This window comes from Malus domestica, chromosome 15, assembly GCF_042453785.1.
Source record: "Malus domestica chromosome 15, GDT2T_hap1".
Taxonomy (NCBI): domain Eukaryota; kingdom Viridiplantae; phylum Streptophyta; class Magnoliopsida; order Rosales; family Rosaceae; genus Malus; species Malus domestica.
In genome coordinates, this window is record NC_091675.1 from 40,732,811 (window position 1) to 40,747,913 (window position 15,103).

General features: G+C 37.6%; 1 protein-coding gene across 1 annotated transcript; it reads right to left on the bottom strand.

The window, feature by feature from the left end:
* Positions 1 to 12,342: 12,342 nt before the first annotated feature.
* Positions 12,343 to 14,560, bottom strand: LOC103425214 (probable receptor-like protein kinase At1g11050). The gene has a single exon (XM_008363296.4). It carries the CDS (start codon positions 14,406 to 14,408, stop codon positions 12,576 to 12,578), a length of 1,833 nt encoding a protein of 610 aa, XP_008361518.3. The 5' UTR covers positions 14,409 to 14,560; the 3' UTR covers positions 12,343 to 12,575.
* Positions 14,561 to 15,103: the final 543 nt, after the last annotated feature.

The window sequence follows — 15,103 nt, forward strand, 5'->3', positions numbered from 1 at the left end:
TAATTTTCATGAAAAATAAATATAGGTACGTTTAAGATGTCCAGTGAAGTTACTAAACGTGATCCAGCTTGGGAACATGGAGACCCAATAAACGGAAACAAACATGGCACAATTTGCAAATATTGTGGTCGGGTAATGAAGAGTGGCGGAGTGACACGACTTAAGTACCATCTTAGTGGATTAGATCCAGCAAAAAATGTCCAACGATGTGATAATGTCCCCCCATAAGTGAAGGCATTCATCAGCACATTATTAAAAAATAAAAAACAGCAGAAGGAAAAGATAACACATGGAATGGAAAATATTCGAGCTGGGCTACAGGGAGAAGTCTATGGCCAAGTGGTTGACAGTGATGATGATGACGATGAGGACGAATGTGATGATGACATGGGACCTGAAGAACAACGCAGTTTGAAACAAGCATTACGTGGCTCCAAATAGTCAGCATGGGAAAGAGAACACCTTCATAAAATTGCTAATAGAGCACAAGGTTCCGGGACAAGTGGTGGTGCACAAATGAAACGGGGAGGCAGTCTTAGAGAATCACAACCAACACCACCAATAGCCCCAAGTTTATATAAGTCATCCAAAGCACGTCAAAAGAGTGTTTGGAGTTATTTCACTGGAAGTAATGTGAAGGAGGGAATAGGGCGTCTAATTAGCAAGTTCTTTATCTATGAAAATGTCCCTGCTGAGAAAGCATCATCACATCATTTCAAAAATATGGTAGTGGGATGTCAACAGGCCGGTGTTGGAGTACAACCTCCCACTCCCTATGAGATAAGAAACAAATATTTGGATATGGAGTATAAAGACATTGGCGAGTATGTTAACAAGTTAAGGTCAAAGTGGGAAACTAATGGTTGCACAATCATGTGTGACGGATGGGCCAGCCCGACCAGATTGTCTATCATAAACTTCATGGTATACTCCAAGGGAAAGATAATTTTTTTAAAGTCTGTTGATGCTTCAGACCATATAAAGAACTACAAGTATATTTACAAATTATTGAGGGATGTAATCATGGAGGTGGGAGAGCATAATGTTGTCCAAGTCGTGACCGACAACGGTTCTGCATTTGTCAAAGCTGGAAAAAAGTTAATGAAGCATCATAATGTGTTTTGGACATCATGTGCAGCACATTGTATTGATCTCATGTTTGAGGCAATGGGGAAGAGAGAGAATGTTTCTACTGTGGTCAAAAGAGCTAGAACGATCACAAATTATATTTACAATCACGGTTGGTTGTTGGCAAAGATGCGTGAATTTTGCAAAGGAGAAATTATTCGTCCAGCTACCACTCGATTCGCCACCAACTATATTGCATTAGACAGCCTACTTAAGAAGAAAGCAGGGTTGAAGCAACTATTCACTAGTGAGGATTGGGCTAACCACAATTTCAGCCGCTCAAATACATGTCGTATGGTGGAAAGTACAGTGCTTGATCATGCTTTTTGGACTCAATCAGAACATGCGTGCCAAGTGTTTGAACCTCTTTACAAGGTTTTATGGATTGTTGACACAGAAGTGTATCCTACTATGGGGGCAGTATATGAGTTGATGCGTGTAGTGAAGGATAAATTGGAAAGAAAACATGGTGCAAGGTGGGTCATAAAGATAATTGAAGATTGATGGTATAAAACATTATACCACGATTTGCATGGAGCAGGTATAAATTATGTCATAATTTGCAATTCATTTCTTTAGTTGCATAAGTATTATTTCTCTTATTAGAGTATGTGTTTCTTTGAACAGCATATTATTTGAATCCTCGATACCAATACAGACCCGATGTTGGAGATGATGGTACCTTTGTACGTGCCGTACATAATGTATACTCTAAATTAGACCCTGCATCACCAGTAGTTGGCCAATTTGGAAATGAGGTACACAATTACTTAAATTATAATAATTACTTTGTTGGATTAAACTAACACAATTTATTGAATTCAGCTAACATGGTTTAAAGATGCAAGAAGAACTTTTGGAGAACCAACATCAATTGTTGCTCGAACAACAATGTCTCCTAGTGAGTGTAAACATGTTTCACTATAAGTTTATAATAGAATTTGTTGGAGTTATTAGGCTTATCAACATTGTTTTTCATTGTAGCTAAATGGTGGATCATGTATGGGACGGATGCACCAACTGTGAGAAAGTTAGCAATCAAAGTATTGTCACAAACAGCTTCCTCATCTGCTTGTGAAATAAATTGGAGCACATTTGCACTCATACACACAAACCAAAGAAATAGGTTGGCTCATAGTAGGTTGGAAAAATTAGTTTATTGCTACTACAACATGAAGCTTCAAATTCGAGATAAGGAAGCATAAATAGATCATGTCGACCGTGGTGACCCACTAGATGTGTTTGATGGTGAAGATGATGATACGGAGGGTAACCAACTTTATCAATGGATTAGACCTCTTCATTTAGATGATGATGAAGGCAACCCAGCTCCCAGAGTTGCTGAAGAAACACGTAATGAAGGGATAAATGTAGAAAGAGTATTAGAGGAGGAGGTGGGATCTAGCAACGCTGACTCTTTGGAAGAACTTTTACGCCCAAGACCAAGAAACACTGGAATTCAACCTTCTTCCAATCCTACACAACCACAACATCGTGATGATACTAATGATAGCTCTAGTACAAGATCAGCAAACTCACCTACCACCGGAGGTGGGAATGATGAAGGATATAGTGGAGCTGGAGGTAGTGGTGGTGGATATGGAAACTATGTTGGACCACCTTCCGGATTTATGAGCCCCTTTATTGGTGAGGCAAACTTCACGCATGCAACACAGGATGATGACCATGGCAGTAAGCGGGCAGGACCAGGAATTGGTGCCATAGGGAAATACTATACTCGTAGAGAAAGAGGCAAGGGGATTTTGTCAAGTCAAGAAGATGACTCGTTATCTATAACTTCGGACTCTGTTGGATTGGGAAGTAGTAACTATGGTTATATTCATAACCAACCATTTCTCTACCCTTCATATCCCAATCCTGTTGGGATGGAATCGAGCGACTCATGGAAACAATCTGAGACTCAATCTTCAAATGATTTTGCTTATGGACAAGGTCAACCAATTTCGGATCCATATGGGTGGCATGTTAACAATTACATGCAAAACTATTTTGGGGATTTATCATTTGATAACTACTATTCACAATACACTCACTGTACACATAGAGATGATGAAGATAGTGAAAAATTTGAACCTCATAGGAACTCTATGTGGTACTAAGTCACTCATGTATCTTACCATGCAATGTATAAAGTGTAAAATATTGTACTAATTCATTATATATAAATGATTATGGTGTGTTTAGACTTCTTTCATTAATTACTACATATTTTCTACACTCACAATGTTTGTCAGCTCGCTATATAATCAACTTGATAATGTTAAATCCATCATGCAATGCATTTCCTTCCAATTTTTTGTGATAAACTAATAGATAATTGACTAAATAAACATCCTGCAAAGTTTCAATAAAAATTTCCAAGTTTTTCTTTCAATTTCCGTGGTTTCCATGTAATTTTTATCGATATCGATATTATCTCAATATTTCCGTGTTTTCAGACTACCGATATTTCCAATATTACCGATATTTAATACCTTGGTTGCCACATTTATGCTGATGTGGCTGCCATGTGGCAAAAAAAATATTTTTTTATACATTAAAAATATTATAATATTAACCCAATTAAAAAAAATTATAAAAAAAAAAAGACCCAGAAAAACCCGAACCCAGATCCCCTTCCTTCCCCTCACCTTTCTGCAACTCCCATTTACAAAAAGCCATAACCACCAACACCCTAATCGGAGCTAGCTCTCTTCTTCGTCGTTGATGGGAGGCAAAGGCATATGATTTTTCAAGTTGTTGGCTGTGATTTTTTGGAACACCAATCCCTCATTCGTTGGATTTGACGACGACGCCATCGCTATCTCAGCCTCTTCTCTTTCTTTCTCTTTTGTGATGTGTCCATCTTAGCCTCACCAAGCAACTTGGTCGCGGCGTTGCTGCAGGCCATGGCGAACAGTTCCACTCGAAAATCCGTCCAATTTGCGCAAGAGTCAAAGAACTCGAAGAGGAATTAGACCTCGTAGTTTTGGATGTGGTTCGAGTTCGTGATCCACAAAGAGGCTGCCATGGTTTCTCAGACTATCCGCAACACGGTCAATTCTCCAGGTATTAGGGTTTGAAATTTATTTTAGTAGAGCATTAATTTGGGGATTAGGGTCTGAAATTTATTTATGTAGATGAGCAATTTGGGGATTAGGGTTTGAAATTGGGTGCTTCTGCATCTGGAAATTCTTCTGCTTTTTTCAGCTGAGAGTTTGGGTGTTGGAATTAAAAACCCAGAAATGCAAAATTTTGAAATCCCAGATCTGCCCATCGTAAGGGACGAAGAGAAAGGGTTGGGTGGTTGGCCCCCCGAGGAGTCGTCGAACTCGAGAAACATGGTAGGAGGTTGGGGGAGGTGAGGCATGAGAGGTCGAGGTTGGAAGGGTTGAAGAGAGAGAGACGTTGAGGTGGGACCCGGGCTGAGGGGTGCTCGAGTGGAAGGGATTAAGGGGTGGAGGGGATGGATGGAGGGGTAGAGGGGATGGACGGATGGGAAGGAAGAGATGGGTAAGGGGGTGGGGGTGGGGTGGGGGTGGGATGTGGGTTTGCGGGGAAGGATTTCTGGGTTTTGGTTTTTCTGGTTTTTTTTTTTTTAATAGGGTTAATATTATAATATTTTTAATGTATTAAAAAAAATTGCCACGTAGCAGCCACATTAGCACAAATGTGGCAGCCGCGTCAGCATTTAACAGACCAATAGATGGAAAATCTAACGGAGGTATTATTTTGAAATAAAATAGTACGTGAGGTATGAAAGTGAAATGTTTTAAAGATGTTTTATGGGGTTGTAATAGACCTCAAACATGAGGAGGTATTATGTAATTTACCCAATTATTTAACTTACTAACACTATTGTTTGTAAAAAAATCGTAAATAAAAAAAAGTCATTTGGAGTTATAAATTTTATGGGGACAAATACTGAACTTAAAAGTAAAAAGTAAAAAGTTACAAAACTATTATAAATTTTGCCTAATTACTCATAAATGTGATGCAATGTTGTTATTCTCCCACTTTCCAATGATCAAAACTTTAAGGGTGAGTTTGTTTGGCTTCACTAAGTTTCACTAGACTAGACTGGCTTAGCCAGGATTACTAGTCTGTATTTGGTGCAAGCAAGGACTAAGTGGGACTCATGTGGATTAACAGCTTCACTAAAGGTGCTTTTGTTGCACCGAACTGTCTCTAAACAGACAAGCTTCATGAATTAAGGCCATCTCCAACCGACCTGGCCAAATGACTATAAGGCTAAAAATAGCTCGAAATGACATGAAAACCGTCTCCAATCGAGAGCTAGGCCAAATGGCTCGTGGGCCCTACCGGGCCAACAATTGGAAAACAGACCAACAAGCTGGCCCAAAGGAGCCAGCCAACCAACCCCGGGGCGGGCCCAAAATTAAAAAAAAATGGCTACCCAACATTAGCATAACGCCAGTTAGCAACAGCTAGCTGTCATCATGCTGACGCTAGGTTACTGTTGCATTTGAAAATATATATTTTTTTTGGGCAAATTTTTTTCTTATAAATACCTAAGCCATTCCTACACCATTTGTCACATAATTTTCACCATTCCATACTATCTTACCTCATTTTATTTCAATTCTTCACATTCTATTCTCTTACCTCTTCCAATAATCTTTCTTCAAATTTTTCAATAATTTTCAAATGGCCACATATGTAATGAAATGTAGGGTTTGGACCCGAAAAGAAGATGAAGCTCTTTGCAGGGCTTATGATGGGTCTCGAAATATGGTGTAAAGGGGAGTTCTCAAACAAGTGAAGGTGTTTGGACTTGTACGTCCAAAAGTACTATGAGTTCTACGAAGGTACCACTCCACCGAATTCCCGAAACCACCAGAGTTGTTCTTCAAAATGGAAAAAACATTTTCATCCAAGTTTGAATAAATGGCATGAAGAAGTGTTAAAGCCCAGAAGCAAACATGAAAGCGGAGCCAATTACTATGACGAAGTAAGTGTTTTCACAAGTTATTTTAAATATGTAATTATATTACATTTAATTTCATAAATTAATTTCCTTTAATTTTTGTAATTATATTTTATAGGTACGCCAAGTAGAGGAATTGTATATGGAGGACAACTCGAAACCCTTTAGTCATCACGATTGTTGGGAAATTTGTAAGCGTTGGGTGTTATTTGAAGATCCACCTCAAGAAAGATTTGGCCCTACGGCGGTGAAAGAAAATGTTTCCTCAAATGCAGTTGGGGATCTCCTACCATTCAAGCAACAAGGGTAGAAAATCCGTCTCCATACCTAAGGCTACGAGACGAAACAAGGCCCAAAAATTGAAGGAAAAGGGCAAGGCAAAGGATGATTATGCCTTTCAATAGGAAATGGCATCCCCATTGCGATTAATGGTGGAGCAAAATGTCTTTGCCGCGGAAGAAAGGAACCATAGGCACGAAGAACGGGCAAAACAAATACAAGAAGAGATTGATGATAGGAACATACAAATGAACACTTTGGATTACAGTCCAATGAGTAAGGCATATTTTGATAAGAAAAAAGGGAAATTATGGCCCGATGAGAGTTGTTTACATCCGACTATACTCCTACAACGGCAGTGATGTGTTATAAACTAGCACTCAAATTAAACCCTCTTATTGACAATTGTAGTAAAGATGTAAGTAGGGATCGTTCTAGGCCGTAGATTATGAGGGATTGCTAATCTACTTAAAACTGACTCAAAAACACAAAACTAGGCCTGAAAACACTTAACTAGACTCAAAGAACTCGAAACAAACTAAAGAGACTCAAAACAACACAAAATAATCAAATAGACTCAAACTAGACACTAAAGGGTGATTTGGGCGAAAATTAATTTTAACTTGACTCAAAACACTTAAAAACACAAGTTTGGGCAGATTCTAACTAATTTGACACAACAAAGTAAAAGGGATTGGGTTTTTGACGAATATAAAGTAAAGACAAGTAGATTAAAGACATAAACAAGTTTGGCACGAAATTGGGGGAAATTATGGGTGATTGGCTAGCTAGAGGGTCATTCTCCACACATGAAACACTTGCATACAAATCGATTTCCAGTTGCTTTTCCAATAAACCATGAACCTCAATGCCCCAGATTAACCAGCACTAATTAACCCTCAGATTTTCCTTAAGTCATTGAATTGGATGGATAACGCATCGGCAACCAAATTATTCTTTAATAGTTCCCTACATGAACATCATAATAGAGATACAATCCAAGATCATTAAGCTTTGTGAAAATCATAAGCATTGATGATAGAAGCATATTTATGCGACTTAGTTAGCTTGTTTCTTGGCATTTATGTTGTTAGTTCGTAGTTATTTTAGTATTTTAAGCTATTTTCGTGTGTTTGTAGGTCCAAAGGGTTAATGTGGCAAAGAAGTGCATTTTGGAGCATTTTGGAGCATTTTTTGGCATGGAATGGATAGCATATGTTTAGAGCAAAAGGAATGGACGAAATTTGAAGTTTGTGCATCATCCTCTCCCTATAGATTTTAGCACACTCATTTCACCCAACACATTCACCTACCACTACATACACTCATTTCACCCAACACATCCACTCATTACAACCACCCAACACATTCACCTACCACTATATCCACTCATTTCAACCACCTAACACATTCACCTACCACTACATCCACTCATTACCACCACCCACTACATCCTCTCCCTAGCCTATAAATACATTCATCCACCCTTCATCATGGGAGAGATCAATCCAAAACATACACACATCATCTACACAATTCTCCACTCTTTGCCACATTCAATACAACCTTCATCCAAACACATCCATTCATCCATACAAACAAACCTTTAAACACTTACCAACACCTTGTGCCGTAGCAAAGGAATGGAAGGAAAGTGCTTGGACGTGCTTGCTGTCCAACTTGGATCGTTGGAGCGTTTAGGTGTTTTCTTTCTTTTGTTTCCAATGTTTAAATTCATTTTCTTTTGTTTTGTTGTGAATATGAGTGGCTAAACCCCTCTTGGCTAGGGGTGATTTCAAAGCCATGATTATGTGTGTAATATGATTTGATAAATTCCAGTTATGAACTCTTGAATCGTAAATGCAATTGGCTTAACTATTTGATTGATAACTTATTTGTATTTGTTAATTAAGAGTCGACACTTAATTGGCATGCATAAATCCGTTGCTAGAATATAAGAAAGTTTCACATAATCGTTACAAACTTATATTCACATGTAGTGAAGGTCGCTTATAAACGATCGCATTAAGTTCAATTCCTAGCGTAAGCAACATGATGTCATAGTTGCAAGTGCTTTGTCAATGCTTATGATTTTCATTAAACGTAATGATCTTTGATTGTATCTCTATTATGATGTCATGTAGGGAACTTTTGAAGAATGTTTTGGGTTGTCGAATGATGTCATCCAATCCAATAAAACAAGGAAAATATGAGAGTTAACTAGTGATGTCACGGTTAATTTGGAGCATTGTCGTTCATAATTCAATGAAGTAGTAACTAGAAATCGAATTATTTGCATATATGTCATGTATGGAGAAAAAGCCTCTAGCTATCCCATCCATCATCTTATTTCTCAAATTTGTTTTACAATTTGCCTAGTTTTTCATACTTGTTTGTTTGTTTCAACTTCATCCAAAACTCAATCCCCCTTTACTTTAGTGTGTCTAATTAGTTAGAATCTGTTTTAATTTGTGTTTTTAAATGTTTTGATTCAAGTAAAAGTCAATTTTCGTCCAAAGTCATTCCTAGTGTCTAGTTTAAGTTTATTTAGTTGTTTTAAGCTGTTTTGAGTATTTTAAGTTTGCTTTGAGTCTTGTGAGTCTTGTTAAGTATTTTTAAGTTTAGTTTTATGTTTTTGAGTCAGTTTAGAGGTTATTAGCAAGCCCTTCTAATCCCTGGTCCAGAATGATCCTTACTTACATTCTTTACTACAATTGATAAAAGAGGGTTAAATTTGTGTGTTAAGATAATTTTCACATCAATTGACAAGGCATTCGTAACTATGAACAGCATTATACTCCTACCAGGAATTTACTTAACACGATTGTGACTAGCAACCTCCACTACTTATGAATATAAGTTCATAACAATTAGGTGAAACTCCCTTATATTCTAGCATCAAATTCATGCATGCAAACTAAGTATGCATCCTTAATCAACAAATAAGAATAAGTTCTGAATTAAATAGTTAAGTAAAGTGCATTCACAATTTATGAAATCACAACTGGAAGTAATCAATTCATATTGCAAATCTGTTCATGGCTTTGAATTCTCCTCTAGCTAAAACGAGTTTAGCTCCTCATGTTCAGAATTAAACAAAGATAACTTAAATTAAACATTGAAAACAAAAGTCGGATTACACCTAAAAACTTTCCAGCAATCCAACAATCTTGAATGGCAGGTACGGCTCCAAGTTATCCTCTCATTCCTTGCAAAATTGCGACACAGGGGTGAATGGTTCTGAAAATAGGCTATTGTGTATGGTGAATGGGTGATGATTTCCCTTAGGTGCGGCAAGGTTTAATATATATAGGGAAAGAGAGTTAAAACCCTAATTAATTTTGGAGACAGATTTGTACACCAAATCCTCAAAGAAAAAGGGTAATTAAATGTCAGAATCCAAGAGGAAAATGGTAAGAAGGGTGCGGCAGTCCTTGAAGAAAAGGGGAAAGAAATATGCGGCAAGGGGAAGTGGAAAAAAGGAAAGGTGCGGCACCCTATAGGAATGGGTTTAGGTCTTCTAGAATTATTATTTAAGTGTCCTAAAATAATTAAGGATCCTCTTTTGCAGCTGAAACCTAAGTGGTAAAGGATTAGGAAAGGGATAGGACAAAATAAGGTAACTTGACTAACATTCCTTCTTTATTGCTGGGCTCCTTGATTTCTTTTGTCTTGAATTTATTTCCTTCATTTCTTTGCTCATTCCCAGCCTCCTTTGAACTTCAAATTCGTCCATCCACCTTGCTCCAAGCATGTGCTATCCATTCCAAGCCCAAAACTGCTCCAAAATGCTCTAAATTGCACTTTCTTGCTACTTTAGCCCTTTGGACCTACAAACACATGAAAATAGCTTAAAATACTAAAATAACTAGGAACTAACAACATAAATGCAAGAAAACAAGCTAACTAAGTCACATAAATATGCTCCTATCAGGTAGATGAAGATGATGATTATAGTCTTTAAATTGAAGTTGTTGTGGTCCTTATTATTTAAGTTGTAGTTTTTAAATTGAAGTTGTAGTCTTTAAATTGAAGTTGTAGTCTTTAAATTGAAGTTGTAGTTTTTAAAATGAAGTAGTTGAATCTTTAAATTGAAGTTGTTGTAGTTTTTAATATGAGTAATATTATTCATACCATGTTTTTGTACCACATTTTCATACCACCTTAGGTGGCATTTGATGTGGATAGCCACATCAATTGAATTAATCAGATTTTTAAATTTAGTTCATTATTTAATAAACTAATAATTAAGAAAAACTAGTTAATTAAATGATGATTGTGGTATACGAGGAGTCTTTTTTAAATTGAAGTTGTAGTCTTTAAATTGAAGTTGTAGTTTTTAAAATGAAGTAGTTGAATCTTTAAATTGAAGTTGTTGTAGTTTTTAATATGAGTAATATTATTCATACCATGTTTTTGTACCACATTTTCATACCACCTTAGGTGGCATTTGATGTGGATAGCCACATCAATTGAATTAATCAGATTTTTAAATTTAGTTCATTATTTAATAAACTAATAATTAAGAAAAACTAGTTAATTAAATGATGATTGTGGTATACGAGGAGTCTTTCTCCTTCATTTCTTTGGGTTTTGCAAATTTTTCAAATGATGTGGCTCTTCACATCAGATGTCATCTAATATGGTATAAAAATGTGATATAAAACATGGTATGAATAACATTACTCTTTTAATATTTCCGAAAAACCTTATATTAATGAGGTAGTTTAATTTAAGTAACCATATTAATTCAATTAAAATAATAAATTATGTTTTGCCTATGGTTCTTTGATCCCCTCAGTTGGAGATAGTATGAAATATGACTTGGCACTATTGATTAAAATATAATTTCTTGAAGGGCTTTAGGGCTAAAAGGAGCCCTCTGACCCTCATTCGGTTGGAGATGTCCTAAGCTGGATTAGGTTGGCTTAGACTAAGCTGAATAAGAATTATGAAACGTTTAGTGCAATGTATGACTAGCGAGTATTAAAACATATTTAGAATTCATAATTTCATTTTGTCATTTTTATATCACTTAAAAAAAAATTAAAAACTTTAAAAAAACCTCTCATCACCAACCTCCCCCATCCTCTCAACTCTCAAGTCTGATCTCGCCAACGTCTGTCCCCGACTTTCTCAGCCATGGTGACTGAACGACAACGACACTACTCAGAGAGGTCGAATTTTAAATCAATTTCTCCAAGCTCGGGGGTTGTTGCATCCTGTCTGAACCCAGATCCAAATTCCAATCTTGTCTGCAACTTAAAAAATGAGACAGAGAAGATGCTCGACCGCAAATCTGTGTTGGACTTGACCAAAATGAAGGCCTCCAACAATTAATTTTAAAGTGTGTTCAAGTTGAATCGGTAATTTTGAATTAAAAACCTTGTTTCTTGCATAAACTACATACTGGTTTGATCTTTAACCAAAAAGTTTGGTAACAAAAAACCAGCTTACAAGGTTTGGAGTTTGATTTTGACCCAACAAACAAAAATGTTTGAACTTTGAATTTGACCCAAAATAGAACTAAAAAAGGGACATTGACTTGGACACCTTATAAATAGAAACTTCAGAGTTCAAACTCAACCTTAATTCAACTTTAGGAAGGAGGTGACTTGAAATCGAGGAGCTGCTTACAGGACACAATTATACCTACTTACAGGACACAATTAGACTTTGTTATTGTAATTTTTATAATACAGCTACACCCTTATAGTCGTGTTACATATTATTGACACAATATTATACCTGAGCTTTTCTCTGTAGTACATTACACATAATACTGTAAAAGTCTTCTCCAAATTTAAAGCTAAAACTTGCATGAAACTAGATTTATACCTATACATATGTCTTATTCATGCAGCATCCACCCAATTTCATTTAAGTCTTTCTTCAATCACACGAGGAGATGGATCTAAATCCATAAAGTACACTATATTTCATATAAATTGCTCTCCGAGCCTTAGGCCAACTAATAACCCAGCCACTTTATTTTTGGGAATGGCAAATTTTTCTTTAATGAAGAATTGCATACATCTTTCAATTCTTTGTATAGTCACAAACATATGAAGAAGTAAAGAAAAAAACAAAATTCACACACATATAGCCCACACCACTTTTGAAGTTTGAACAGTTCCAATACCCCTACTCCAATATCGCTTGTATCAAAAAATAACAATTAAAAAAAACCTATGTTGTGCTCATCCTTGAAGTACTAAAACTAGGTCCTTGGTGATCCTTCACTTGCTAACAACCTAGAAAGCCCAAAAGAAGATCTATGTGACTCATTTCCAAGTGGCATTGGCCTGTCTGGTAATTTTGGAATATCAATGTCCCCCTCCAACATCTTTAGTGCCTCAGAAATTGTAGGCCTAAAAGCCACCATAACATGAGCACAAAGAATTCCAACAAGCACGAACCTCTCCATAACACCCTTTGGTCCTTCCTCCCTTACTGCCTCATCAAAAATTTCCTCCACATTCCCTGACTTCAGAGCCATCCACGCCCAATCTGTGATCAACACGAACGCGTTTGAATCCGAACTCGATGTCTCCAAGACTTTCCTTCCACTCATGATCTCAAGAATCACAATGCCAAAGCTGTAAACGTCACTCTTCTCTGTTAGTTGTCCGTAGAGGGCATATTCTGGCGCCAAATAGCCGTGCGTGCCGGCAACCCTAGTGGTGAGGTGAGATTCGCCATCGGAACTTTGCTTGGCCAATCCAAAGTCTGCAACTTTAGCCTTCATTTTCGAATCCAATAGAATGTTTGTGCCCTTTATGTCTCTGTGATAAATTGCAGGCTTGATCCCATTGTGCAAGTAGGCAAGCCCCTTTGCCACATCAATGATTATGTTCTTGCGCTGAGGCCAATTCATTCTCTTCTTTCCAGACAATTGATCACTTAAATTCCCATTCGACATCAGATCATAAACCAAGAACCTTCTTTTCCCCTTCAAATCATCACTAGTCACACAACATCCTCGAAGCGAAAGAAGATTCCTGTGCCTAATTTTGCTTATGATTTCGACCTCATTTGAAAACTCTTCGTCCCCTTTCGAGTCCAAATCAAGAACATGCTTCACTGCAACCAAACTCCCATCAGAAAGTGTTCCTTTGTACACAACCCCATACCCGCCTTGTCCAATCATGTTCTTCTGAGAAAATCCATTGGTGGCTCTTTCGAGCTCGGACACAGCGTACCATTTCGCACCTGAATTGGGCAAAATGCTAGTTCTAAAACTTGTCACATACTCTTCATGCATTGCAATTTGCTTCTCTTTCTTATCATGCTTCCTGTATAGGACTATAATCCCAACACCAACCAGGACAACAATCACAGCACCCAAAACCCCAAAAACCCATTTCAGCAAGGTCTTCCTGCTCACCTGAGTGGATTTTTTCTTGTTCGCCGAGCCGGACAGAGGCAAACCGAGAATGCAAGCAGCAGTCCGGGGCTCTGCCGGACCCAACTCGTTAACAATCCCTGCAGCATACAACACAGTGTAGTAAAAGCATTTAGTCGCATTCGGGTCGAGACTCGACAACTGGGAATTCACCTTCATGCCGGCATCGACGCAGGAGCTGCATCTCGTCAAGCTTTCCAGGTCCCCTTTGCAGGATGTGTCCAGGGGGGTCATTGGCCCCACCCTCTCTGTCCAGTCCTGGATTGTGACAATCCCGGCACAACTAGCCGGGCTGGCGACGAACTGCGTCGAGTTCTCGAAGCACAATGGGACCACGGAGGGGTCGAGTTTGAGGGCGGCGAGGCCGGACTGGAGATCGGAGAGGCAGGAGGAGGAGGAGTTTGAGTTGGGTAATTGGAACATGGAGGTTTGCTTGAGGTGTTGGGAAAGTCCAATTCCAAAAAGGCTGAGGAGGGTTTGGCAGCAGTGCTTTCCGGTGGGGTCTTGGCAAAGTGAAGAGTCCCATGGGAGGGTATGAACATAGCTGAGATCGATGGGACAGGAGGAGGAGGTTGGATTAATTTGGGAGGTGACGGAGATGGATAGGATTAGGAAGAGGAGGGGGCTAAATGGGATAGGTTTGTTCATCTTGGTTTTCTGGGGGTTCGGATAAAATGGTTGTTTTGGGACGCAATTTAAATCCGTGAAATAAAAGATGCTTTGAGATGTTCAGAAGTTGAACTGAACTATCAACAATGGCAGGCGGATCTGGAGGTCAAAGCTCACGTTTTTGTTTGAGAGATTTGTCTTTCGGCCGAAACATTATTATTATATAAGAGTTTAGAAAGAATACTTTTATTGGGTCAAAGGGCAGGAGCTAAAAAAAAAATGATAGATATAGCCTAATTTAGAGCTCTGATGAATCTTTAAGAATCTAAAAAAGAATTTCTCCTAATATGGGGCTATATCTTTCGGACTCTGTATGGAACTATATATTTTATTTTGTAGTAATTTGATTATGCAGTAAATTTATTTTTGCCTTAACTTTTCTTAACTTGATTTTTGGAGTGTTATCTTAAATTTTTATTTATAAAATTTTTAATCTAAAAAAATTCAAATTTTGACAAAGTTAGATTTCATCACTTATGCACTGTTGTTGACTCTCTTATCTCAATCTCATTCGTTGGTTTGTTTCTATGAAATCAGACAAGATAAGATTTCATTTCATAACAACCATTAGATTTGTTTATCTTATCTTAATCTCATATGTTGGATTATTTCTCTGATTGACACATTTTCCAAAATCAAAGAAGATTTTCATTTCATAAAAATCATTGGATTAG